This window comes from Lepidochelys kempii, chromosome 21 (genome assembly GCF_965140285.1).
Source record: "Lepidochelys kempii isolate rLepKem1 chromosome 21, rLepKem1.hap1, whole genome shotgun sequence".
Classification (NCBI taxonomy): Eukaryota; Metazoa; Chordata; order Testudines; family Cheloniidae; genus Lepidochelys; species Lepidochelys kempii.
The window spans coordinates 5,243,527-5,271,517 of record NC_136400.1 but is presented as its reverse complement, the minus strand read 5'-3'; the positions used below and the strand labels follow the sequence as shown (position 1 = coordinate 5,271,517).

The 27,991-nt window shown below is 46.3% G+C and overlaps 1 protein-coding gene and 3 long non-coding RNA genes across 4 annotated transcripts in view; 3 read left to right on the top strand and 1 right to left on the bottom strand.

Moving 5' to 3' along the window:
* LOC140901502 (complement receptor type 1) overlaps positions 1-27,991 on the top strand; it is a 168,762-nt gene that overhangs the window by 7,364 nt on the left and 133,407 nt on the right. Inside the window, exons 5-6 of the mRNA XM_078849847.1 lie at positions 1,848-2,047; positions 2,801-2,951. Coding sequence (XP_078705973.1) covers positions 1,848-2,047; positions 2,801-2,951 — 351 coding nt within the window. The remainder of the gene's footprint in view (positions 1-1,847; positions 2,048-2,800; positions 2,952-27,991) is intronic.
* LOC140901511 (uncharacterized) lies at positions 11,604-14,855 on the top strand. Its single transcript, XR_012155871.2, has 2 exons — positions 11,604-12,139; positions 13,781-14,855. It is a non-coding gene; the product is annotated as an uncharacterized LOC140901511 (long non-coding RNA).
* On the top strand, positions 17,963-24,817 carry LOC140901513 (uncharacterized). Its single transcript, XR_012155882.2, has 2 exons — positions 17,963-18,555; positions 22,625-24,817. It is a non-coding gene; the product is annotated as an uncharacterized LOC140901513 (long non-coding RNA).
* On the bottom strand, positions 23,004-26,741 carry LOC140901510 (uncharacterized). The gene is made up of 2 exons (XR_012155870.2): positions 24,537-26,741; positions 23,004-23,946 (listed from the first exon to the last, which is right to left on the bottom strand). It is a non-coding gene; the product is annotated as an uncharacterized LOC140901510 (long non-coding RNA).

Sequence of the window (27,991 nt, the reverse complement as noted above, 5' to 3'; positions counted from 1 at the left end):
AAAATCACACCTGCAAAATCAGGATGGAAGATAACTTTACAGGGTAGATAAAAAGATATAAAACACAGAGGATTGCCCTCTGACTCTGCTTTCCTGTTAAAAAACATAATGAAATTGCCTCTTAGCATATGGAAAATTCACAAGCTAAAACAAAAGATAATCTCACGCATTTCCATGCCTTGCTTACCATTTTTGTAATTTTAGATGCTCACTTCAGGTATGTTTCTAGGAGATGTTTTTTCCTGCTCGGACCCTCTCTGCCGGAGAGGGGAACAGATAAAGAGCACAAACAAAACCTCCCCCCAGATTTGAAAGTATCATCTTTTCCCATTGGTCCTTCTGGTCAGGCGCCAACTCGGTTAATTGAATTGATTAACCCCTTACAGGTACGGGGATTCTGTACCTCTGGCCAGGAGGGATTTTGTTACTGCATACATAAGGGTTATTAGCCTTCCCTTTATATTTATGACAGAGGTATTCAAGTGACCGTAATAATCATTACACCTATGGATCAACAGTAATTTACAGCTGTAATACTGTACCAAGAGGCACAGACTTTTTCACATATTGGAGAGGCATCTAGTCGTCGTATATCTGACACAGAGCAAAATGGAATTTGGAGTGGAGAGCCCCCTTGGTGTAAATGTCACTATTTTTTGTAGCTTCTGTAAAACCATACCAAAAGGATATTCAGCTTTAAGAAAAAATCTCATCTGGATAAAATAGGGCACCCCAGATGTTGTTTTGTCCTTAACTTTGAATTCCTTTGCTTCTGTTGTATTTTGTGGATCCCAAAGGTATTAACCCTAATTCAATAAGATTAAAGTTCATAAAATTAAGTAAATCTTAATTCCATATGGTTTGTTCAGGATATTGTCAGTCCCAAAGTCATTGCAAATCTAGTGCAGGAAGAAACTCTTGGCTGCAGCTGCCCCTGGAGACTAAAGCTTAACCTCTGCCTAGAATTTTTTTTAAAGGAAATGATCTGTTTCTATGTGGCATGGTTTTCAGTGAGTTGTCTGGAAATAGGTCAGCTGCCATAAGTGCACTAGTTTTGGTTGTTCCTTGTCTCAGACTTAACATGAACCTCTGTCTGCTTGGAGACTGTGCCCTGCCCTAGAAGAGGCTGCATTTCAGTGGGGAAGGGGTTCCTTTTACGTACAAATCCTTGTAGTATCTAGAAAAGTCCTCTGGGATCCTTCAAGGTGAAAGTCACTATAAGAGTGTAAGACACTGTTAAGGAGCACGTTCTGCTCTTCATTTCACCAGTGAAAATCCCAGGTGACTCCATTGACTTCCGAGCACTTGTCCCTTGCTGCAGAGGAGTCTGAGTGCAATAAAGTGAAGAGGTTTTTACCACAAGTGTGCACAGGAACAAACTGCATGTTAACTATCCCCAAAAAGCACCTATGCTCTGCTGCCCCAGCTTGACACCTCCATGAAATGCCAGTCGTATGAAATACTGGATGGGATTTCTGTGTTTAACTCATGCTTTTCTTTAGGTCTTGGTTTGGTAGAATGGTGGGACTGGAATCAAAAGCCTCATTGTAGGTGTTGATTGGATGGCTTGATAGTCACTGAGCTCAATCCTGAAAGGTGCTGAACACCTGTTCCAATTCACTTCATGGTTGGCTCCATGCTCAATCATGGACTCTCTTTCTCTCTATAGAGAGTGTGTCACGGTGCAGCTGGTTTCATGGGTTGTTTATAAACCAGAACTCCAGTGAAATACACTCAAGACCCTTTACCCACAGTTTATTTTCTCTTCCATTTCGAGCAACAACCAGCATTCACAGTGCATCTGCTCCTTTCAATGAACTACCTTCTCTTCTGCGTTTTCTTTGCAGCTGGGTGTCAGAAGCCAGAGGTGCAAACTGGAAGCATGGTCAATGCCCTGGATGAAAAAATGTGGTACCATGTGAATGAAACCCTTCCTTTCAAATGTTCTCCTGGGTACCAGTTTTCAAGCCATTCCCAGCTGCCTGCAACAGACAGATGTAGTATTACTTGTTTAGCGGATGGTAGCTGGACAGCATTACCGGTGTGTGTAAGTATCACTGCCCAGTTGGGTTTCTTGATGCACCCTGCCCAATTTCTAATCTAAAGAATAGTAGTAACCATGCATTGATTTAATGAAGCAAAGACTTAACTTCATGAGGTCTTTGCAATCGGGTAGGGACATGTGCCATTGATACACCATATGGCAAAAAAAAAATTATCTGAAAACAAAACACATCATCCCTCGCTACACCCATCTCCAATTTTTAGAGAAGCTTTCTTCCTTTTATAGCAGCTGCTCCATGCAAAATAAAATTTGGTGGGTAAAAATCACAACAGGAGGAAAGGTTTCAGAGTAACAGCCGTGTTAGTCTGTATTCGCAAAAAGAAAAGGAGTACTTGTGGCACCTTAGAGACTAACCAATTTATTTGAGCATGAGCTTTCGTGAGCTACAGCTCACTTCATCGGATTACAAAAGTCAGGTTTTCTAGGCAATTCAAGTGTTACTAATTAGTGAGAGATTAGTGTGCTCAGCTCTTTGTAAAAGGAGGGCTGGTTCCTGCCCAATGGGTTTATAATCTGTGCCAAACCTTAGGTTGCTCGAAACCTCATCACTGTTGCTTAGCACAGTCAGTTTCTGTAGAACTGACTAGATGTGAGGGTGCCTAGCAGCATGCTCAGGCCCTGAGGCAGATGCATGTAACACACTGGATGATGGTTCAGACTCAAAAAGGAGCAAGCATACTTGAGAGGGTGAGTCCTTCTCTGCTGTAGCATAAGCATGTTCCCTCTGTTTTACAGAAAAAGCAAAGCACTTCTGACGTGTGTGAGATGGCTTCTGTAAAAGAGGTCAATGAGTGTGGGGTGTCTCTGGAGAGACTGAGAACTCAGCTGGAAGTGCAGAAGCTGTGTCTGGAGATTAAGAAGCTGGAGCTGGAGCTAAAGTCACAATGAATAGCTGAGACCTGTGATCCATATTGTGATACTCTCTCTCCCCTTTGGATGCAGTTTATATAATTACACTACATCCAGGATGACTTACTGATTTCATAGAACTTGCTAATAGAGCTAATAACTCAGAATAGGCGATAAACAGGGGATCCGATTTCCTTCCTGGGTGCGGTTCTTAGGATTTTTTTGTTTTCCCCTTGAATTTCACAAATTTGAGTTTCCACTTGATAAACGAGGGATTTCAGGCCCTCATACAGGTTTTAGGGGTTATAGTGAAGGAAAGAGTGAGATTTGGTTTTCCTTAGGTAAGTTGACCAAGTAGCATGGAAGCAAATTACCAGTTGATACAAGCTTTACATATCATGCAAAAGGAAACTCAAGTCTAACCTCAGCTTTGTAGACATCCCATAATTGCTGCTTACATTTAACTTTAATGCACCAAAACACCCACTCGAAGCGTTGAATCGGTATTTAACTGCCCAATTTCCCCACACATTCAGAGCAGTGGTGACGATGATAAATTCCTGCACCACTCTAAAATGTGTAGCGGCTGAAAAAACCCTCTAGGCTGCCTTGTCTGCTCAATTATGAAGTCGGCAGGATGCTTCCTTTTAAGGACACTCAGCCTTGTCAAACTGAAGAAAGCCGTTTTTGAAATCTGCTATCCCCCAAGGCACTTAATAGCTGTACTCAGCTGCACACGCATCAGGAGTAGATAGCAATCTAAATTGTAGAGAAACAACCATCTGAGCCATTTCCCTCAGTAAATGATAGGGGTGTTCTCTAACCTATGCCTTTGTGATCAAGTAGTAATTTCTGCCCTGCAGGGCTATAATAAAATGCAATTGTAACAACTGCCAGTTGTCTGTTTTTATAACTTTGTCCCTTTGGCTGTAAGGCAGGCAGATGCCCAGGGTGTTTAAAGGATCATTTCACTGAACTAATTCCTGCTCCTCCTCCAGCCCAGTGAGCAGTCTGAGTGAGAGACTGACCTTTCCCCTCGCACCTAGAGTGGTCAGGGTTGAATCAAACTAGCAAAGTAGTGGAAGGGAAGCTTGTCCTGTGGAATAAGGGGGACATGCCAGTTTCTAGCTCTTTAACCACTGTTGATGGACCCCAAGAAATCACTGATTCAGCTACATTCCTGGGGTAACAGCAGGGATTAATTTGGGCAATAGGGTAAGTAGGAAAGATGGCTGGTAAATGCCTGTCTCGGAAATCATTACTGCAGAGGAGGCTTTGCTCGGGAAGGGTTAGCATAGGGCTGCTCTGAGAATAACATCACTTGTGATTGTCCCTATGCCAAATGTACCAGTGCTGCTGTCTCCTCCAGTGAGAAACCTTAGCTGTGTAAAGCCAGGAGCAGCTATGGGAAAAGAATGGCAGCAGAGACATACCATGCAGACTCAGCCTTTGCAGATGGGGAAAGCTTGTCTCCTCAGACCTGTGAGGACTACTGTGTGCAGAGCGGGCCAGGGGGTGACTTGCTGTGGGGAGAGCTCGTGGTGTCAGGGAGCAATTTCAATCCGGCTTGAGGATCCTTAGGTGCTCAGCCCAGAAGTTACGCTGACTCAGCGCATCCAAGCTGCGTCTCTGGCTGCTTTGGGCGGTTCGGGCTGCTTGTCTCCCCTGTGCTCTGCAGCATCACACTGCAACACACATGCCAAGGCAGTCTCTCTACTTGCAGAGAGTCTGAGTTGAATTTGACCCACAGCCTCTTACTTCTCATCACGACTGCTTTCCCGTGCTATCCTGGATGGAGGTAGGCAATGTGATCTTTACTGTGTGCCCATCTACCACTAGAGGCCGCTCTTCAACAATCATTTTGTGCAGTACCTACCCCACTATCCTGTCACCCTTACTCATATTGAGTAATGAATACTTCACTCCACTCTGGTCAGAGGAACAAAACCGAGCCCTTCTTGGGAAGGGGGAGACTAAAGGCAGCTATCAAAACTGTGGAAGTGGTTCAGGGCCAGTGATCATTCTCACCAACTACATATTCTGGTTGGTGGTAGGTGGTTGGTAATTGTCAGTCTGTGCCTACTTTAGAGGCCTCTGGGTTTTCCTTTTCACTGGGAGAGTAATGATATGGACGCTTACTTCTGAAAAAAAAATCAGAACAAATTCACATGCCATTCGTGAGCCTTTGAATTCTAGCAGCATATGCTGGTACATGCAAATTTTTTGGGGGGGCTCCCTATCCCCACCACCACCTTAAAAATCTGAGTACCACAACTCCCATAGCTATCTATGGAAAATGCAGCTGCTGATCACCTCTCAGCATCTGCCCCTTCATGGGAATTTGTCATGATCTAATTAATGGCTCTACTATTCCTTAGATTTCTCTTCCAAAGGCCCAATCCTGCAGCCCTTCCTCACAAAAGCTGTCATTTATAGAAGTCCCTAGGATGATTCATGTGACTAAGGGCAGCAGGATTGGGTCCCAGTTCTTGGTTTTGTGTCTAATTAGCATCTGAAATGAGTTTGGAAGTATACTGTGTGTGCTATGGAAGTGCATTCATAATCTTACAAACTTGCCCTCGCAGCCTGTATAATCACAGTCTGGTGGAGATAAGACTGTTGTCCTGATCTGTTGGGCTAACAGAAGTTTTGGTTATTGGTGCACTTGCATATGTAGAGCTCTGTGTGAGTATGTGTCAGGCTGGTAGCAGAGGGCCTGTTTCTGCAGTCTGGCCTTGTCCCTTTGTTACCTGTGAAATAGTTCCAGTGCCGGAGCATCTTCACCAGAAGTGGAGAAATCTAGAGGTGGTGGGAAGAACCACCCCACAAATTACTTTTTCAATTCAGGGACTCCTTGATTTTGACTTTTTACAGCAGCATAGAGTTCTGCTAATGTTTACATAACAAGTGCATGACCCAGCTTTGTATGTATAAGAGCAGGACACTTGAGAATTTGCTAAAACAAGCCTGTACTCACTGCAGGGGATGAATGGGATATGACGACTTACTAGGCCTGTTCCGTTGCTCATATGGACCTGTTCCCTTCGGCCAAACGGGACCCTGGCTCCTGGCTCCTGCAAGTGTAAGGTCCTTCCAGCTTGCTGTGGAGCTTTCCTAGAACTGCTCCCCCTATTCAAGAAGAACTCCTCGAAGGAGCAAAATGACTTGCTAAAAATCAGATTCCTGGGAAAAACAGAGCCTTTTTAGCATCTTGCTCACTACAATATATTGTAGTGAATGAAGCTTAATTCTCCTTAAAGATTGACCAAGAGATTTAGCAGCATTTTCTATTATTCAACCAATAGCACATTTTGTTGCGATTCCACCCTTTGTTGCACTTATCTTCCTCCTGTGTCATCACTGACTAATCAAAGAGCCTTTTATTGCCCTGATATAAAACTTTGAGGATGTTGGTGCTTGGTCGTCATATTCATGTCAGTTACTCATTCTTTGTTTCAATCTGCACTTATTGCCCAATCTCAGCTGTGAAACCTAAGGGCTCAGTTACTGCCCCCAGAGTAGGGAGACCAGACAGCAAATGTGAAAAATCAGGAGAGGGTTGGGGGTAATAGGAGCCTATATAAGAGAGCCTCCAAAATCAGGACTGTCCCTATAAAACCGGGACATCTAGTCACCCTACACTAGAGCCAGAGCCACATAGTGATGTAGAGGCTAGAATTATGGGGTGGAGCCCTGTTCATTTCTCTGCTTCTCAGCCAGACAGTCCATGGATCTGATGGCTCTGATGCAGCCCTGCAGGGGTTTCCAGTAGTGTGTGTCCTGGGGGCATTTCCGGGGCATGGACATGTGGGTGGACCTGTGCTGCACTTTGCTTATTCCCAGCTTCTTGGTCACAAACACAGCCCTGCACAAGGTAGGGTAGCCAGAAGGCTGCTCTAACCTGCACTGAGGCTGAACAAGTTGCAGCTGGACCCAGAACACAAAAGCAGTATCTAGCATGGGGATGAATTAGCCCCCCTTGTCCTTTTCTTTACAAGGCCAGCCCCAGGCATGCTCCCTTCAGGGCAAGCACCAGTAGCCTCTGCTAAATCTATGCTTCCCTCACCTGGAATAGACTCCCTATGTGCTTCCCAACCTATTCCACTTAGTGATCACAACAGGTGAAATGTTCAAACTGAGTTGTGCTCACTTAGCCCACCTCCTTCCCATGCTGCAAATAGAGTATTGAACTGTAGTTTGTAGCCCATCCCTCTCCGGTGCTGACAATTGTGTCGGCAGATGCAGTCTGCAGTGACCACCTCAGCTTTTCTTCCAGTTCCTTTTTGCCAAAGGAAACACTGTGTAGGAGAGCAGATATTTGTCCATCACTGTCCCCTACTACATGAGATCATTCCATTTCTGAGCATACAGAAACATTATGTAAGGCTTTCATTGTCCATGGCTCAGCCAAAGGTCTACATGTTGCAAAGCTAAAAGCTTTATCAAGAAGAGCTACTCTGAAAATTCATCACCCACTGGGGCCAGCTAGACTTTAAAATCTCAACCCTTGCAATTGATTTTTCAAAAGAACTTGGCTCCTCTTTAGGCAGCAAAGTAAGGGTCAGGGACTCTTTCTGAGAGGAGCTACCATAAAGCACATGCTGTTGGTTGCTGTGATCAAAGTGGGCTTTACCCACTTATGGTAGGGTTGGCTGTGTGTGTTGTTTCAGTGTGCTGACCCAGCTCTGTGCAGCTAGGGGACACAGCAGACTTCAATTGAATTGCCCAATATAAACCCCAGCCCCATTTCAGTAGCAAAGGCACCTAGCCAGGTTTATTGTTGACAGAGCATGGTCCTAGCTCCCCAGATCAATGTCTATGGTTACACTAGCACATGTATGCCTGTAACAACGGACCGGCTCAGTGAATGGCAGGACTTTAATAGGCAGCAGATTTAAAACAAACAAAGGAAGCATTTTTTCACACAACGCACAGTCCACCTGTGGAACTCATTGCCAGAATATGTTGATTAAAAAAAACTAGATAAGTTCATGGAGTATAGGTCTATCAATGGCTACTAGCCAGGGATGGGCAGGGATGGTGCCCCTAGCCTCTGTTTGCCAGAAGCTGGGAATGGGTGACGGGGGATGGATCACTTGATGATTCCCTGTTCTGTTCATTCCCTCTGGGGCACCTGGCATTGGTCACTGTTGGAAGACAGGATAGTGGGCTAGATGGACCATTGGTCTGATCCCGTATGGCCGTTCTTATGACTTTCTGTTCCCTCCTGGGCCAGACAAAGACATGCCCTCTGAGACCCTTCTTTATACACCCACACAAACATGTTACGTATTGCTCCTCTGACATGGTTAGTTACCACTGTCGGAGAAAAACACAGTTCTCACTCTCAGGTTGGGTGCAGCAGGTCAGATACACTTTACTGTCTCAAGCAATTGCACAGAGGGAGAGAGTGCCCTAGGACACAGGGTTTCCCCCACCTAGGCAGGTCTCTCAAAGATAAACAATTAGAGCAAGTATTTATATCTTTATTACAGACAGTAATCAACAGCTGCATATTGTTTATACATATTCCTTCATGATATCTTATTTTTCTTACCATTTCTCTTATCATCTACATTCTATTCTTATCTAATACAAGGTCACAACAGCCTCTCTCACAATTCTTTTCCCACTCGCTTTGCACTATCTCCGCTTCTAAAAATCTCACGTTATTAAAGATAGAGTTAGCCCGACTCCTGCTCAATATAGAGGCCTGCATTCAAATTCTCTTGATCTACTTCCTCACCACCCTTTACCTTGTACGTGCTGGTTCAATCATACCTGCTGGTTTCCATCAGTGTCATCATGTCCTTATCTCTAGGAGGGGTTAACATGTTCCTTTTACCTTTGGGGCATGCGTTTGTAACTTACTTGATATGGGGTGTTCTGGTACCACCCTTCTGGAATGTGTTTCTGTGAGTGTCCTGTGCCTAGCACTTCTTAGGAATGTGTGTGGTTTTGCAGTACCAGCCCTGTTCATTCAGGTTCTGTGAACTTGCAAGCAGGCATGTATTATAATAGGGCCAGATCACTTTTGCTAACTTTGCTTTATATCAGCAGGGCCTGACTACTACTTTAGTCCAGGGCTCTGATACCAGGCCTCATGTTTCAGGCTCTCCCTTTCTACTACACCTGTGATGGCCTGTCTTCCTATGCTGTGAATACAGGGCCAGATTCTCAGCTGCTGCAAATAGTCACAGCTCTAACTGCACTAGGGCAAGGCCAATTTATATCGGCCGTGAATTGAGGCAACACTCTCTGCACGGTAATTTCTGTCTCCTCCCAAATTCAGACTTCAGCATCTCCACATTACGAAGGAACCTTCTTTGCTCTTCCCCTCCCATTTTTCATCTTGCGTAAAAATCACAATTCTTTTGGCACTTCTCTGGACAAGTCTCACCTATCCCCATCTAAATTAAGCCATTCCACTTCCCGCCTCAGTGCAGACACAAATGTTGTGTAACGTATGCATCTCTGCCATATATCTGCATGCTCCAAAGCTAAAACCTTTTATCAGGAAGCAGTCATCAAAGGAGCAAAATCCAAAGTGAAGTAACTCAAGTCTTCACTATCTTTTTACCAAGAGTTTGAAAATGTGCTTCAACTGGTACAAAACGTGGCAAAAGGCTGTTTCTGTACACAGCAGGAGAGGCTTGATAGAATTTCACTCCTGCTGCTTAAGCAACAACTGGCTTTTACTTTTTGTTGGCTTGTCAATTTAGTGCTGGTTACAGGGAGGGAAGAATAGCACTGACCAGAGGCAAGTACAGGCAGGCACAGTGCAATCTTCCCCCACACAGCTTTGTCAGCACCATCAATCCCCTGCTGTCCCCGGCAGTAGCTCCCATAGGGCTGTGCCAGTGGTCCTTAATTCTATCTACAACATGCCCTTCTATTTAACAGTTAATCCCTCCTTCCACTCCCTGTTTTAGGCAAAGAATGGGATTCTTACCAGCAGTACTCTCCCCTATTTAATTCAGGGCCTCTTCGCTGGAGAAACTACCAGCCATGCTGATTTTTGCAGTATTCTGGTGGATTGCATAAATGGGGACTGGAATGAAACACATGAGTTTTGGGGGGTAGGGGTAGGGGTAGGGGTGGGAGGGTTGGCTTTAGAACCCAGATTTCCACAAAAAAATGTAAGGAAAATGCTCCAGTCCCCTGCCCCTGAATTCCTTGAGTGCTTAACATAAGTATTAATTGTACAAGTGGGGTGGTTTGATCTGTAGTTTGTGGTTATAGCCAACAGACTGACATTCACAAGGGGTTGCTCCACCCTGCTCCAGTGTGACGAAGCGTGTTAAATGGATGTGGTGCTTGGTGTATCAGAGCATCGCCCTGAGGAAGGAAATCAGCAGGGCGTGTGAGAGCTATTTCCTCAGAAGCCTTTCCGGCTGGCTTCAAAGATTCCAAAAGGGCTCTACAGGGTCACTTGCAACTTCTCTGCGGAGTTTCCACTGCACCTCTGCCTGCTTGTTTTAGCAACACAGACCTGTTGCCAGAACTAGCCCAACTGTTATAATTGCTGTTCTTGGCTTGGCTTATACCTCCCAGGACCAATTTAGAATTGGGAAATCAGGTGAAATGCATCGAATTCTAATGAAGAAAGTGTCACTTGCATGTATAACAGATGTTCTCAGCTTGTTTGTCACTGTGGCTGGCTAACTTGCCAAGTCAGATGTGGCTCTCCTGCATTTGCATAAAAATACATTTTGCCCACAGATTCCTTAGCATCTAATGACAGGTTTCAGAGTAACAGCCGTGTCAGTCTGTGTTCGCAAAAAGAAAAGGCTCTAAGGTGCCACAAGTACTCCTTTTCTCTTAGCATCTAATGTTACTTGTGTCCTCTGTGCACAACGCTCAAGACGAGCCGCTCTTACCTGCCGTAGTGGGCCGTGAGTGAAGTGGTCGCTTGAGGAGGCCAGCTCCCCAGCCCACCTCCCCAGCCCACCTGTAGCCCCGCCCATACTCCCCCCTGCTCTGCCCCAGGCCCTGCCCCCACTCTGCCCAGGCCCCGCCCTCTCCCCACTGTCTCCCTCCTCTCTTCGCTCCCCTTCCCTGATCACCCACTTCTAGCCAAATCCCTGAACCCAAATGAAGCAAATGACATTTGAAAAAACACTCTTCTTCGATTTCTTTTCCACTGCAGGCTAGAAGGTGAAGACTGGACATTCAGAAGGTATCTAATTAAAAGCACTAGATTCATTTAAAAACAATGTTTTTTATATCTTTTGGAAAAAACAGCCTCGGCCCCTGTAGGAAGCCCTCTCCTGGCACCAGCGCCGGGGAGGGCTGTTGCACTCAGGGATACAGCCTGGAAGGGAGACCCGTGGAGGGCTTTAAATGTTTCAGTTTTACACACTAATGAACAGAAGCAAACGGGTAAAATCTGGTGGGTGATTCCAGGAGCAGCTGCCCCTCCATGTAATGTGCCCACGGCTGCACCCACAAAGACACACATGCAGCGGGGCGAGCCAGCCCCCTCCCTGCCTGTGCCTGGCCAGCTCCCCCTGCCTCCGGGGACACAGGCTCGATGCTGATCCCTGGGGGGAACCAATAACTCAGGGCCCAGAGCAGCCTCTTCTCCCCTGCCCCAAACCCCAGCACCGCGTCGGGGTGCAAAGCAGGGACACAAGCCCCGCCCCATCTCTCCCGACCACGCCCCTGCTCCCCGCCCCCTTCCCTCGCTGGCCCCGGCGGTGCTGCGGGAGCCGGAGCCTGCGGTCCTGCCTCGGCTGCCGGCCCCGCCGTGGTCTCGGATCCGCGCTGCCGGCCGGGCGCCCGGGCGCCCCTGAGGCTGCTGCCCTTGCCCGGGGCCCGCGATGAGTCGGTGCCGCGCCGGGCCGGCGGGTGGGGACCTGCTGCTGCCCCGCACTGGCTGGGTAGACTCTTCCCTCTGAGCCTTGGGCTCCTCGGCGCACCCCCCGCCCAAACCTCAGCGCCCCAGCTTCTCAAGTCGAGCCTCTGCTGCTTCTGAGCCAGTGTGGAGAGCAGAGGGCGGGTCTGATGTGCTCCCAGCAGCCTTCCCTAGTCCCCTCTTAAGAATGAAGGAGAAAATCATGTGGTGTTCTTTGGGTGAAAAATAAATATATAAAGCCAGAAAGATTATAAGCAAAGACCAGATTTAATCTACAAGGAGGCAGCATTGCACGTGCTAGTTTCTCAAATGGATGATATGGCGGGGTGTGGGTGTGTGTAGTTACAGTGTATGGTGCTTTAAAACAGGTATGTAAACTAAAGTAATTGCTTAATTGCCTTTAGTATCTATCATGAAGAGCTTAGTTGTGCTTAGTTGTGTTGAGTATCTATCATGCACATTGTAGGGAGAGTGGTCACTTTGGATGAGCTATTACCAGCAGGAGAGTGAGTTTGTGTGTGTGGTTTTTGGAGGGGGGTGAGGGGGTGAGAGAACCTGGATTTGTGAAGGAAATGGCCCACCTTGATTATCATGCACATTGTGAAGAGAGTGGTCACTTTGGATGGGCTATTACCAGCAGGAGAGTGAGTTTGTGGGGGGGGGGGGCAGAGGGTGAGAAAACCTGGATTTGTGCTGGAAATGGCCCAACTTGATGATCACTTTAGATAAGCTATTACCAGCAGGAGAGTGGGGTGGGAGGGGGTATTGTTTCATGGTCTCTGTGTGTATATAATGTCTACTGCAGTTTCCACTGTATGCATCCGATGAAGTGAGCTGTAGTTCACGAAAGCTCATGCTCAAATAAATTGGTTAGTCTCTAAGGTGCCACAAGTCCTCCTTTTCTTTTTGCAAAGACAGACTAACAGGCTGTTACTCTGAAACCTATCATAAAGAAGCTCACGTGGACTTCCCAAAGCCCCCCTTCTTCAGACGTACTTGTTAAACCCTGGATTTGTGCTGGAAATGGCCGACCTTGATTATCATACACATTGTGAGGAGAGTGATCACTTTAGATGGGCTATTACCAGCAGGAGAGTGGGGTGGGGGGAGAGAAAACCTTTTGTAGTGATAAACACCCATTTTTGCATGATTTGTGTGTATAAAAACAAACATCTTCTGTATTTTCCACGGTATGCATCCGATGAAGTGAGCTGTAGCTCACGAAAGCTTATGCTCAAATAAACTGGTTAGTCTCTAAGGTGCCACAAGTCCTCCTTTTTGCGAATACAGACTAACACGGCTGTGACTCTGAAACCTTCGTAAGGACTATACAGTATTTTAAATACCATTCACCTGCTCCATTGTTAAATAAGAATATTCAGTGTGACTAGACACTGAAGAAACTAATATGCCACAATAAAAATGTAAATCTCCGCAGGTGTCCGTTCCTGGTGCAGAGCGGAACTTCCAGAGGAATGTTCCAGCTCAGCTTTGGTTTTATAGTGGGGAGAAAAGCAGATTCAAGGATAGCCTAGTTCTCCGTTAGTTAGCTTGTGTAATTATCAACACTTGTCATCAGTCACTTTTTTGTTGTTTGTCCCTTGCAGTTACTACCTCTGCTGACAAATTAACCCTAGCCCTGTGACATCCACGGTGCATGTTTTCTCCTGCTTTTTCTAAGATTTTGCCATAACCTCTGCTTTAACCTGAAATGTTTAAAATGTTTCTGTTCTGTGCAGTTACACCTAATACAAGAGCTAGTATTTGTTCCTGACAATACTGAAAAGTACAACCAATGAAAAGTTTAGTCTCAATGAATACTTTGAAGTCTAAAGAAAGATGTGTGTAAGACTGAAGTATATAGTGGGTTCGAGCCCACAAAAGCTTATGCCCAAATACATTTGTTAGTCTCTAAGGTGCCACAAGCACTCGTTGTTGTTTTTGCTGATACAGACGAACATGGCTACCACTCTGAAACTTGATTTTAATTGTTTATCTTCCTTTTTCAGGATACATGACTGGTGCTGGCTGATGCCTATGGTTTACAAATTTACAGACATTGGAAGAAAATCATGGAAAAGTTTAGAAGATAAATGTCATAGATTTTGTACTGAAATTTCTGTAGTGAAAATAGACGACAATGCCCCCCTCTCAGGTAGCTGCTATTACTTTCGCTACAACTTGTTTCCTCTGGATTTGTAGTAGGAATCCACTGTATTTGAGTAAAGCAGAAAGACTGGAGGTGGATCATTGCTCTTGCCCTTGAAAATGGCTTCTGAAGCAAGAAAGGCAGTTCATAGCATCAAAATTATTCGCTCTTCTGAACATGCAGCTGGTTCCTTATTCGGCCTCTCCATAGTGCTAAATGTTTCCCCTTTAACAACAAAGTCACCATCAGAGCGTGGATGGTTTGGATTGTGAGTTGTGGCTTTAACTGCAGACAGCAAGAGAGCCTCTTCAGATCCCTGCTTACAAGCTTCCATCATGGAGTGCATATTACTCTATAAACAGAAATTTGAAGATGCCAGACACTAGGTGGAATGTTGTAGATTCTTCATGAAAACATCCATCCTGGGTCAGACCAATAGTCCATGTAGCCAGGTGCTTCAAAGGGAATGAACAGAACAGGGCAGTTATTGAGTGATCCATCATTCCCTGTCAGCCAGTCCCAGCTTCTGGCAATGGGAGAGTAGGGACGCTCAGAGCATGGGGTTATATCCCTGGCCATCTTGGCTATCACGTTTGTTTCCTTGCAATCCACTAATACTTTCTTATAAGAAGTAAGCAGCAAGATCAAAAGCGTCCTCCTGAGAAGTTCTCCAGTGGTTTAGTGCCTATATTATTTTTATATGTCAGTTGTCAAAATCTGACTTTGTAGATCTTAAAATAAGCTTTTTTTATATTCAGAAAAGTATAATCAAACACTTCGGCATCTGTCTTATGAGATATAAAGATTTAAAATGTTACTTACACCTTTTTTGTGACCGGAAGCTGCACTTCAACTATAATTGACGATATCTGTGTTATTTACAATGTGTTATTTGGAATATGCCTTTTTCTTAAATTAAAGGGATACTGAATAAAGACTCTAGCATCCTGATATTTTTGCCATACCTGTTAATAGAAACTGTCTCATTAACTATTTAAAAGTGATGTTGAGATCTATCCCTGTGCTCTCATCTAATCACTAGCTGCTTACAGAACAGAAAGAAGTTCTCTTCTTTCCTCTTGCAGATAAGTATCTTTACTTGTGTGGAGGGATTTTCAAAATGTGTGTCAGAAGTTGACTCAGTTCTGTTTAGCCAGACTCCCACGGGATCGCTGTCGGAGGAAGGAGATCGCCACTGTTCAGAGCTGAGATCAGCGCTAGAGCATCAACTACGGCTGCAATCCTTCCCCCACCCTCACTTCCCGTTAGGGTGTGAACTGGCAAGGCAAGATGCCACAGAGCTACTTCTGCGGAAGAGCATGGCATTCATAACACAGGCTTTGTCATACAGAGGCAGCTCTAGAGCAGGGGAGACAGCAATGAAGGAATATACATGCTCCCCACCCTGGTTCCCTCCGCACCCCCACCTATTCCCCAGTGGTTTGAGCTTTGGCCCTCTAAACACAGGGTTGTGAGTTCAATCCTTGAGGGGGCCATTTAGGGATATGGGGCAAAAATTGGGGATTGGTCCTGCTTTGAGCAGGGGGTTGGACTAATTGACCTCCTGAGGTCCCTTCCAACCCTGATATTCTATGATTCTATGATTCCCCTGGCCCTCACACAACATCCCTGTTCCCAGCAGGGCTCCCCACATAATGGGGAAGACCAGGGACCCATCCGTATATTTGTGGTAAACAACTAAATTTTAGTCCTATGCACTAGACTGCAGCTTGGAGGAGTCCAGTGAACTAAGATCAATTTCTCTCCTGCTTCCAGGTGTTTCTTTGCTATGCAGCAGCAAAAACAAATGTTAAGAAGGTTGGAACTCTGAAAACAGTCCCAAAACTTCTTCTAGATAGCAAAGAGCCTTGCAGTCTGCCCCAGTGGTCAATAAACTAAGGCCATTATGGTCCAAGTATCTCCCTCTTCTACGGTGGCTTTGGGAATATGTATTTTTATGTGAAAGGTCATAGATACAAATTTAAGGAGAGGGCTAGGCGGAGATTGTAAAAAAGGTTTTGAGTCCTTTCCCTTGAGGTAAGGTGCTTAATTCTTTGGGGTATTGAAGTAATTACAAAATACCCCCACTTTCTGTCACAGATGAAACCTTCACGTGCAGGTTCCGCAGTCAAAGCTGGCAAAAGGAAGGGGATGAAGAAAGGTCGTGTGCTTAAAGCACAGGACTAAGAGTCAGCAGCTATGTGGGTTCTGTTTTCAGCTCTGTTTTTGTCTCTCCCACAGATTCTCTGTTCTGCCTCGGGTAAGTCACATAGGCCAGAATGCACAAAAGGAGTTAGGTGCCCAAGGCCCCATTGTACCTGCCTAAGTCCTGGTTTCAGCATCTCTGTGACGCCCAAAACGTTCCGCCTAACCCTCGGAAGGAGAAGCTGGCGGTGCCAGTGCCCCCCTTCTAACTTTCAGCTCCGTGGTCCACTCTGGTACGTACTCAAACAGTCACAGAGCCAGAGAGACGCTGCAGTTGGGTGGAGCAGTCAGCTGGGTGCTGGGAGACCCTGGCTCCAATCACTTTCCTTCTTTTTTCCCCACAGTGCAGCAGCTTCACTTGGATAGACCGAGGGAGCCCCCATCAGACTATCTCATATTCAGTGGTTACAGCACTCTGCTGAGAGACGTAGGAGACCTATGTTCAAATCCTTCCTCCCCCTGTGCCTGATGTGGGAATTGAACCTGGGTCTCCCCACATCCCAGGAGAGTGTGCTCACTATGGGGCTAAATGTTACCAGGTGGGTACAGCTAATGCCACCTCCAGCCGTTTTATACAGAGTGCGGCAGGCACCTAACTTATTCTGGTAAGACACGTAAGTTGCCTGACTCCAGAGGAGCAGTTCCCAAAGCTAGCTGCCTATCTCTGGTGGGGGCTGAAGGGCCATTTCTCCTCAGCATCTCCCATTGGCCAGCGTAGGTGGCTCCCTGCTTCTCGCGTTGGCTTTGGTGGATCACAATCTAAGGCGCCTATCTCCCTCTATTCCTTTGATAGACCCTTAGGTGCCTAACTCGGGCTTTGTGAATCACAGCGATTTTCAAGGGGCCTGAAAGTTTCCAGGTGCTCAGCATCGCAAAGCCTAACTCCTTTTGTGCAGCCAGATCATACCCTTTCTGGGTCTCCAGTTCCTCATCTCTCAAATGGGGATAAAACCTTTGTCTCTCTCTCCGGAGCCTGTGAGGATAAATCCATTTCTGCAGGTGGAGTACGCATTATACTATTGCCTGTATCGATTCTGTAAGATGCAGTGAGGGAATAGCTGCAGGGTCAGCCTTGCGGGGGGGGGGGGGGGGACACCTCCTTCCTGACGCACCTGCAAACACAAAGGGAAAGGGACGTGGATGGGTCATTACTCAAAGTAAAACTATTTCCCCATGAAGAAAAGGAGTACTTGTGGCACTTTAGAAACTAACCAATTTATTTGAGCATAAGCCTTTGTGAGCTATGGCTCACTTCATCGGATGCTTACTGTGGAAACTGCAGAAGACATTATATACACAGAGATCATGAAACAATACCCCCTCTCACCCCACTGTCCTGCTGGTAATAGCTTATCTAAAGTGATCATCAAGTTGGGCCATTTCCAGCACAAATCCAGGTTTGTGGGGGGCGGAGGGTGAGAAAAGCATCTGATGAAGTGAGCTGTAGCTCACGAAAGCTGATGCTCAAATAAATTGGTTAGTCTCTAAGGTGCCACAAGTCCTCCTTTTCTTTCTCCTTACAGTGTGTATTGTAACACCCATTGTTTCATGTTCTCTATGTATATAAATCTCCCCACTCTATTTTCCACTGAATGCATCCGATGAAGTGAGCTGTAGCTCACGAAAGCTTGTGCTCAAATAAATTTGTTAGTCTTTAAGGTGCCACAAGTCCTCCGGCTCTTTATGCTCATGGCAGTGAATGTACCCACACCGCCCCCCACGCCCCGCCGCCCGGAGAGCGCGCGAGCGCCCAGCAGGGACACAGGCCCCGCCCCCAGCCGTCAGACCCCGCCCCCTTCCGCTGCTGGCCCCGCCCCCGGCTCTCCTGGTTGCGGACGCTGGGGCTGGTTGCTGAATCCGAGCCAGTTTTTGCGGCGAGCAGGGCGAGGGGCCGCGCGGCAGCTCCCCGCTGCCCCAGCCCGGCCCCGCATCTCTGCGAGCTCCCAGGAGCGCTTCTGCCTGGGCGGCTAAACTCTGTCCCGTTGGTGGGAGTGTTAAGGCCCGGGGGCTGCGGCTGGGGGTGTCTCCTGTCGGTGGTTGGAGGCAGGCGGGGGGGAGCCCCTTCGAGCAGCGGAGAAATACCATGCCGGGGGGGAAGCTTCTGTCCCCTCCGACCTGTGAGGGCGACTGCGCGCAGAAAGGGCCGGGGGGTGACTTGCTGAGTGGAGAGCTCCTGGTGTCAGGGAGCAATTTCAATCCGCCCCGGGGATCCTTAGGCGCTGAGCCCAGAAGTTACACTGACTCCGCGCATCCAGGCTGCTGCGCTGTGCTCTGGGGGTTCGGGCCGCTTGTCTCCCCTGCGCTCTGCAGCACCGCATTGCAACGCGCAGGCCAAGGCCGCCTCTCTGCTTGCAGAGAGCCTGAACTGAATTTGACCCACAGCCTCTTGCTTCTCCTCGCGGCTGCTTTCCTGTGCTATCCTGGACGAAGGTAGGCAATGTGATCTTTTCTGCGTGCCCGCCAGAGGCCACTCTCTAACAGTCATTTTGTGCACGACCTACCCCACTATTCTGCGCCCAATCCTGTCGCCCTTACTCATACTGAGTAAGACTTCACTCCACAAGCACCACTATGTGCTAATTTTTCTACGCCTCTGAAGTGTAAGAAGTAAATCCGGTTAAATAGAGGGTTATAATCTCGAGCCCATTTCAGTTTGCTGTTCCTGTTAAAAATGGTTTGTCACTGTTACCTTTCCTGACTGATCATTCGCTGCTATCTGTGATATCAATGCTGATAACAAATGAGTTCATACTTTCTGTTGTGCCTGTTCCGGGAAACTGAGTTTGAGAACCATTGTATCACTTTCTGAACCAGACACATGACACCTCGCAGAGAAGCTGACGCTTTCAACCATCAATAACTGGGTCTGTTTGAGTCCATACACAAACAGGAAAATGTCCCTGCCTATATGTCAGTGGGTTGTGGTCTGCAAAGCATCTGTTACCATGGAAGAATGTTTTATTTCCGGCAGTGTGGTTTGTTGTAGTCCAGTCCGGAAAACAACAGTTTTGAATGCGGGGGCGGGGGAATCTCAGGAAAACTCATTTCCAGGTACCTTGCTTGAGGGATGGCTATTGTCTAAAGTGTTGTGAAACATGAAGGGGAGGCAGAGATTCAAACGCTCCCTAGGATTCACTTGTGCAAATCGTAACCTTGTACTCTAACTATGCAAAACTAGTTATGTACATAGCTCATTGCATGGAGATGACTTAGAGCCACCCTTAGCACTGACGCAAACAAGAAAAGGTTGTGATGGGAACAGTGTGTAAGGTACTCTGACTTCTTAATCCCTCTGACCTGGAAGCCCTTAGGAAGAGCACCATGGTCAAAGGAACAAAACCGAGCTCTTCCTGGGAATGGGGAGATTAAAGGCAGGGCCAGTGTTAACTCTGCATCCGATGAAGTGAGCTGTAGCTCACGAAAGCTCATGCTCAAACAAATGTGTTAGTCTCTAAGGTGCCACAAGTCCTCCTTTTCTTTTTGCGGATCCAGACTAACACGGCTACTACTCTGAAACCTCTCACAAACTAAACGTTCTGTTTGGTAGAGGAGGTTTGTAATTGATGTCAGTCTGTGCCTACTTTAGAGGCCTCTGGGTTTTCCTTCTCACTGGGAGGTAATAACATGGACATTTTGTTTTGATTATTTTTAAAGTAATTCACATACTATAGGTGAGCCTGTGAATTGTACCAGCATATGCTGAGCAATGCAAATTTGGAGTGGGGGGAGGGCCTCCCCATCCCCATCACCTTAAAAATCTGAATGTCTTACATCAAGCAGGCGTTTTGCCACTGACATTAATGGGAGCAGGATTGAAATGATTAGTTACTAAGTACCACAACTCCCATTGTCATCTATGGAAAATGCAGCATCTGCCCCTTCATGGTCATTTATTTGTCACTATCTAATTAATGGCTCTATTATTCCTGGCTTTTCTTTTCCAAAGGCCCAGTCCTGCAGTTCATAAGTATTTTTGCTATTGACTTCAATGGACACAACGTCAGACTTATTTCTCTAGTAAGCAAAACTGTGCCAAACTGAAGTGTATTTTTTACAAGTTGAGAAGGCGGCTACATGTTCTCCCATGGTTGTCAAGGGGAGTTACATTTTGCCCCTGAGAACCAAGCTGCAAATGTCCCGTCATTTGTGTCTTTGATTAAATTCCCTCGGAGTTAAACTAGATGGCTACATAGTTACTTGCTGCTTGTTTTTCCATCGAAGAGGGAACTTGCTTTTACAGTGGTGAATCTTTCTCTAGTCCAAGGGCTGCATGTGGTACAAAGAAAGGTTGTTTAATGAGATTGATCACTTTTAATTATGCCACCTTTGATCTATTAGGTTCTAGCTAGGGTTGTGCCAAAGTGTTCAAAATTATCTGGGCAGTTTGACTCTTAAAACAAATATACAAATGTGCTGCCAAACGCCATTGTTTATCAACACTCATCCCTCTGGTTAATGTCTCAGGGGCACTGTTATGCACATTGAAGTATTTTTATTTTTAAAAAACTGATACTTTGTAGTTAGGTATTTCCAAACAGAGGAGGCTAATGGGAAGCCAAGAGGCTTGTGAAGAGGACAAGTGAGAAGCTGGACACGAAATAAGGCTCAATTCCAAGTAGAAATAAGGTGTAACTATTTAACTGAGGGTAAATAACCAGTGGAGCAATCTACTTATGGATGTGGCAGATTCTCCATCACCTAACATTTTTTAAATCAAAACTGGATGTCTTTCTAACGAGATGCTGTAGCTCAAATAGAAGTACCGCGCTTGATGCAAAAATCTTGGATAAGGTTCTGTAGCCTGTGTTAGAGGTCCCACTCAATGGTCCTTTTTGGCTTTAAAACCTAAACTCTTTCCCAGAAAGACACAAAGTCAAGGAGATGGATGGAAACTGATTCACTCAAAGCCTTTATTGAAGTTTTCTCTTGAGTTAAAGCACTGTTCCTTTTATTGAGGTGTTTAAATAAGTGGTTAGTTTGAAACCTGTATCTCCTAGGAGACTGACATACAGATTCCCCAAAGAGAAGGATGACACAAGCTAGACCCCTGGAGTGCTGTGGGGAGAAGGATGGCTTTGTGATTCAGGCAGTGGCTTGGGAGTCAGGAGATTAGTGTTTCTTTCCACTCTGCTGTCAGTTCTCCAACAGACTTGCCATGTGGACTTGAGTAAGTCTGAATCTTTCTGTGCCTCAGGTTCCTAGTATCTAACCTGGATATAAGACCAATGTACCTTCCTTCCGGGGAGGTGCAGGGATAAGTCTTTAATGTTTGTGTTAAGTATCAGAGGGGTAGCTGTGTTAGTCTGGATCTGTGAAAACGGCAAAGAGTCCTGTGGCACCTTATAGACTAACATGCGTATTGGAGCATGAGCTTTTGTGGGTGAATACCCACTTCTTCAGATGCATGCATGGCATGTTTGTGTTGTGTTTCAATGGCACCGGCAATAAGCCCAACCCCATTGTGGGTTATAAACTGCTTTCCTGGGAATAGAGTCAGTTTTACTGGGTAGTATTTGTTGCAAGGGAAAGCACACCTGAGACTCATGTATGAACATAGAAATCACCCTCTCGAGGTTGGGTTTGATCTGAACTGACACTGATCTGACAAAGGTCTGTTGAGGCACATTTCTGCCATGCAGTTAACTCAAAACAACCAAACCAGATGTATAAGCCTGGTAGCTCAAATGCTTCCCTTGAGCTCCTTGCCCTGGTTTTGGTCAGCACAGCCACCTTATCTCTCTCTCTCCCCTCTTTGAAGCCTAGTGTATCCATTGCTGCCTTTTACTCTAGCGGTGTAGACGTGTTGTTAGGATTTTCAATGTTGTATATGGTAATGCTGTGTACATTTAATAAAATTTCTAAAGCATGTTAAGGTCCCTCATAAAGAAAGGTGCTACATGTGATAAGAGTTTGTCTTTCTGCTATGAAAAAGAGAATGTTTCACTCTGAATTATTTTTACTGGCTAGATGAGTTTCATGAAATCTTCATACCACCTTCCTTTCAAATTAAATCCTGTAATAGGATTTAACTCTGCATGCTATTAGTTGATTGATTCCGTGAAGCCTTTACAATAGCAGAGGAATTCTTCCGTTTGCCTAGAAATTACTACACTGAAATTTATAGCTAAAATTATATTGGGGATGCATTTATTCTCCATTTCCTTTTTGAATTGTACTGGAAGCCTTGCAGAAATACACACATACAACTATATAGAATTTTCAGATTACCCAAACAATTATTTTTTGAATATCTTATGGTGCTGCAATTTTGTTTCCCTCTATCATATAATTCTTAATGCTCATTGCAGCTAATTCTCCCATGCTTAGTAGGTCAAATAATTGGCCAGTGCTTGATCACAGGGTTTTTCTTTCAGTGAGTATTTTGCTTCCTCAACTGATATGTGTTGGCTTATATTTTGCAATATCGTTAGTAATAGTAATAGTAACAGTCTGTAGTCCCTACACTGCACTCAGTGCCTGGTGAAAATCTGACCTGCAGGTTGTGATGGGTTTGGTCATAGAGACCCCCTTGGAACTGTCACCCGATGTGCTGAAACTACCTCTGAGCCTGTCTTCCCTGCCAACTTGGGTCTCCAGAACCCTGTCTTGTTGAGCCAGACACACAAGACTGCTGCAACACAGACCCAGGGTCTGAACCACACCCCCAAAGCTGCAAACTTAACTGAAAACAGCTCAGTAAGTACTCCTGTCTCCAGCACCCAGACACCCAGCTCCCAATGGGATCCAAACCCCAAATAAATCCTTTTTACTCTGTATAAAGCTTATACAGGGTAAACTCATAAATTTTGCCCTCTATAAAACTGATACAGAGAGATGCACAGCTGTTTGGTCCCCCAGGTATTAATCACTTACTCTGGTTTAATTCATAAACGAAAATTATTTTATTTAGTATAAAAAGTAGGATTTAAGTTGTTTCTAGTAATAACACACAGAACAAAGTAAGCTACCAAGCAAAATAAAACAAATCACGCAAGTCTAAGCCTAATCCATAAAGAAACTGAATACAGGTGAATCTCACCCTCAGAGATGTTCCAATAAGCTTCTTTCACAGACGAGACTCCTTCCTAGTCTGGGCCTAATCCTTTCCCCTGGTACAGACCTTGTTCGTTCCAGCAGGAATCTTAGGTGAAAAGCAGGGGATTTCACATGACTGGGAGCCCCCTTGGTTCTGTTCCACCCCCTTTCATAGCTTTGGCACAAGGTGGGAATCTTTTGTCTCTCTGGGCCCCCACCCCTCCTTCAAAATGGAAAAGCGCCAGGTGACATGATCACATGTCACTGTAAGACCTTATTCTCCATTCTTTCAGGGCTCGCCTGCAGGTACCCAGGAAAGTTTGCGAGTAAACCAAGCTATTCACAATCAATTGTCCCAGTTAATGGGAGCCATCAAGATTCCAAGCCACCATTAATGGCCCACACTTTCCATAGTTACAATAGGACTTCAGAATAATACTTCATATGTCTAGCTTCAGATACAAGAATGATACCTTGGTACAACTAGGATGAACACACTCAGTAGATTATAAGCTTTGTAATAATACCTTACAAAAGACCTTTTGCATACAGCATATTCCAGTTACTTTATATTTACACTCATATTTCCATAAAAACATATGGAGTGCAACGTCAGACAGGCATTGCTGCGTTTACTAATGTGTGTGCTAGTTAGAGCACCTCACATCAAATTTTACAACTAGATTTAGTTGAGATGTCCAGCTAGTGACACCACAACCAAGAAAGAAGTGTTTAAATAGTGGTTCATTCCTCTGGCTGGCCCTCGGTGTTTCATTTTCTGGTCCCCTGCAAATGGATGAGCAAAAAGCAAAGTCAGAGCAAAGAGTAAAATTAAAGCCTCAGTTAAAGCACGCACACAACCTGATGTTGATTTGTATGTGCTGGAAATTGGCACCCAGGGCAACTGGCCTCCTCACCCATCCCTCGGTGTACATTGCACTACAGCTTGGTCCAAAGTTTGACTGGTATATCTGTTTCCATTAGATGTGTGATGTTTTAGCAGAATAGTTACACTGGTAAAAGCACTAATATGGATGCAGTTATAGTGGTATAACTTATTCCCTTGCCCATACGAGATTTGCTCTACTGCTGTAAGCACCTTTGTACAGACATAACTGAGTCCCGTAGTGCGGACTATCTATGATGATAGAGTTAAATTGGCACAACTTTCTAATATAGACAATCCCTTAGAGTCTGATCTAAGGGATGCCTATGGAATTCCAAGTTCCCTAATAAAACTATCAACTACCTGGTGCTCAAAATGACTGATCGGTGAATGTTTTCCACAGAGAATTCTCTTTCATGAACTTGGCTGTGTTATTTTAAGGCCCAGGACAGGAATGTGTGTGAGGGGAGGGAGCGGACTGCGTACATACCTTTGTGGAAAGCTAAAAGCTACTTTGGCTCCTCAATGTACGTTTTCTCTTGGATGATGTAGAACTGTGGTTCTCAACCAGGGGTATGTGTACCCTTCGGGGTATGCAGAGGTCTTCCAGGGGGTACATCAACTCATCTAGAGATTTGCCTAATTTTACAACAGGCTACATAAAAAGCACTAGCAAAGTCGGTACAAACTAAAATTTCTCACAGACAGTAAATTGTTTATATTTCTCTGTATGCTATACACTGATATGTAAATAAAATATTTATATTCTAATTGACTGATTTTTACAGTTATAAGGTAAAAACGAGGAAGTCAGCAATTTTTCAGTAATAGTGTGCTGTGACACTCTTGTATTTTTAGGTCTGATTTTGTAAGCCAGTAGTTAAGTGAGGTGAAACTTGGGTGTATGTAAGACCAAATCAGACTCCTGAAAGGGGTACAGTAGTCTGGTAAGGTTGAGAGCCACGAATGTAGAAAGTGAGTGTTCAGAGGTGGAACAGAAATGCCTTGTCATGACCACTAACAGTTCAAATCTTCACTGACAGGAAGTGCTGTGACTGAAAGATATGAACAAGACTGTGCAGCTGCTCACAAGAGGTGTGGCACACAAGGCTCTGACCAGGACGTCGGGGCTTTTAGCCCCCTTTATACCTCTCTGATTCCGGGCTCCTCAGGCTCTGAGGGCCTGTGCAGCCTCCTGTGTACGTTCAGTTAGAGCACTACGCGCCCACACAGGTCCCACCTGTTCCTGGAATAGTCACACCCCCGCATAACCCTCAGCAGCTTTCCCACTGCCGCTGCCAATGGGTTTCCCTGCAGCCAAGAATTCCAAAGCATGAAGTGTTCTGGCCACTTCTCTTCATGCCTTTGGCAGTTCCCTACACCAGGGGCTGCGTGAGAGGCAGCTTTCAGGCTGCATATGCCAGGATATGCTTTCCCTGCACTGGAAGAATTCCTCTGGGGACCACACCACTCCCTTTGCAGTCCCTACACGCTGCAGCAGTGGTACAAAGCAGCCTGGAATCTGGCCTAATATGTCCAGCCTTACCCATTATATGCCAAGAGACAGATTCTGATTATGTTTATACTAGTTTAAAGCCAGTGATAACTCCAGTGAAATCTATGGAATAACCCTGTTGTTACACTCCTGAAGTTGAGATCACCATCTGACCCTAAGCAAGGAGGGTGAGCTCTATAATTAATAGCAGAATTCACGGACTCCCAAGCTTTTGTTCATCAGATCATTCTGCTAGTTGGTGTCTGATCGTGCTCCTAGGCATGGTAGACTGGAGATCAGGCATGTAGTTCAGAGAGGGGTTCTGTTTGTGTTGCACTTGCTTTCGTTTTTTCCCCTTAACATCTGCCTGGCCTGATCTGTTTTACTCAGCTTATCTCTGGGGGAGCATCTGGGCTGGGCAAAGGAGTTTCCAAGCAGGATAAAGCTTGTTGTCACAGACTCTTTCGTCGGAACAGACCCAGTGCTGCTATCCAAAGGTACAGCTGCCAGTTACGTATTTATCTTGGTGGAGCTCAGTAGATCTGTGTGTTCACTTCGCCATTTGAAAGGAAATGGAAAAGGGAGGAAGTAAAGAGGAACATAGGAAGGCTGTTTTAGACCACAGAGATGCAAAGGGGAGGTGGTTGTGTCCTAAGGGAACAGAGCCAAGTGGAATCAAATGCTATAATCCTTCCCAATATGAGGGAAATACCCGACACTTCCCAATAGTGTTGAGTATCTGGCCGCCTTCTCATATTCTGTAGTAGGGCTGATGAGCTTGACCCAGTAGCCTGCAGGAGCTTTAGGGCACCTTGGTGTTTTGGGATCCCGCAGGAGGAGAAGGTGGAGAGGAATACACGTTATTAGAAAATGAGTTGGTTTTAGATCTGTTCAGAGCTCTCATGGCTGAGCCCTGCTGGGTGTGCACAAAAGACCTGTGCACACCCACAATGTCACCTCCCAGGCTGGGACTGATATCACCCCCTGGTATTTGGGAGTCGATAGCTTACTAGAGTTTAAAGAATTAGCTCTTGGAACAATTACAAGGGTAATGCACCTAACGCATGTGGATTTTCTGCATTGTGCAGACTTGACAGCGGGCCCAACAGAGTAGGGTTGCCAACTGTCTAATGGCACAAATGCAAACACCCTTGCCCTGCCCCTTCCCCGAGGCCCTGCTCACTCTAGCCCCCCTCCCTCCCTCCCTCCCTCCCTCCCTCCATCGCTCGCTCGCTCTTCCCCACCCTCAGTCACTTTCACCGGGCTGGGGCAGGGGTTGAGATGTGGGAGGGGTTGTGGGCTTGGGGGGCGGGGTGAAGGGGTTCAGAGTGTAGGAGGTGGCTCTGGGCTGAGCCTGGGGCAGGGGTTGGGGTGCAGGCTCTGGGAGGGTGTTTGGGTGTGGGAGGGGGTGAGGGGTCAGGCTCTGGGAGGGAGTTTGGGTGCAGAGTATGGGCTCAGGGGTTGGGGTGTGGGAGGGAGGGAGTGGGGGCGGCGCTTACCTTGGGCAGCTCCCGAAAGCGACTGGGTACATCCGTCTGGCAGCAGCTCCTAGGCGCAGGGGGTTCAGGGAGCTCTGCATGCTGCCCCTGCCTGCAGGCAGCACCCCTGCAGCTCCCATTGGCCGCCGTTCCTGGTCAATGGGAGCTGTGGAGTCTGCGCTTGGGGTGGTGGCAGCGAGCAGAGACCCCTGTCCCCCGACCCACCAAGTGCTGCAGGGACAGTGCCGGCCACTTCTGAGAGCGGCTCGGAGCGAGGGCAGGCAGGAAGCCTGCCTTAGCCCTGCTGAGCTGCCAGACTGCTAATGCCCCAAATCTCCCGGTTTGGCTGCAGTAGCCTCCAGGAAATAGGGCCTGATTCCAGGAGACTCCCAGTGAAACCAGGAGGGTTGGCAACCCTACAACAGAGAGAAGTAATAGAGACCATGAAGGGATTCTCTCTACTAACTAGGGGTGCTGGGGATTCTGCTCTACCCCCTGGTTTGAAGTAGTTTCCATTGTATACAGAGTTTACAGTTTGGTTGAATGGCTCACAGCACCCCCATTATAAACATTGTTCCAGCCCCTCTGCCACTAACGATTCAGGTTGACGGTTCTTTCACTGATGGGCTCCAGGGCTTCCTCACTGGCCTCTAGCTCCTGCCCAGTGCGGTGCCCCCAGAGTGGGAGATGACCTACAGCGGCCCGTGTGCTAGCTAAGGGGGCTCTTGCGGATCCTGACCCAGTGTTCTCCACGGCCTGGCTGCGGCTCCCAGGCTTTCCGAGTGCAGCATCTTGCTGCTGTAGTGGCATAGTGTAGGACTTAGGATATTTGTGGGGGTCTTTTTTGGCAGGCTGCCAACATTTTTTGGAACTGTGAGTGAGAAGGGAAATGGGGATTGATTTTTTATTTTTTTAAGTTGAATGGAATTGCCTGGGAGGGGACACAAAAAAGGCACATCTCTAACCTGAGCG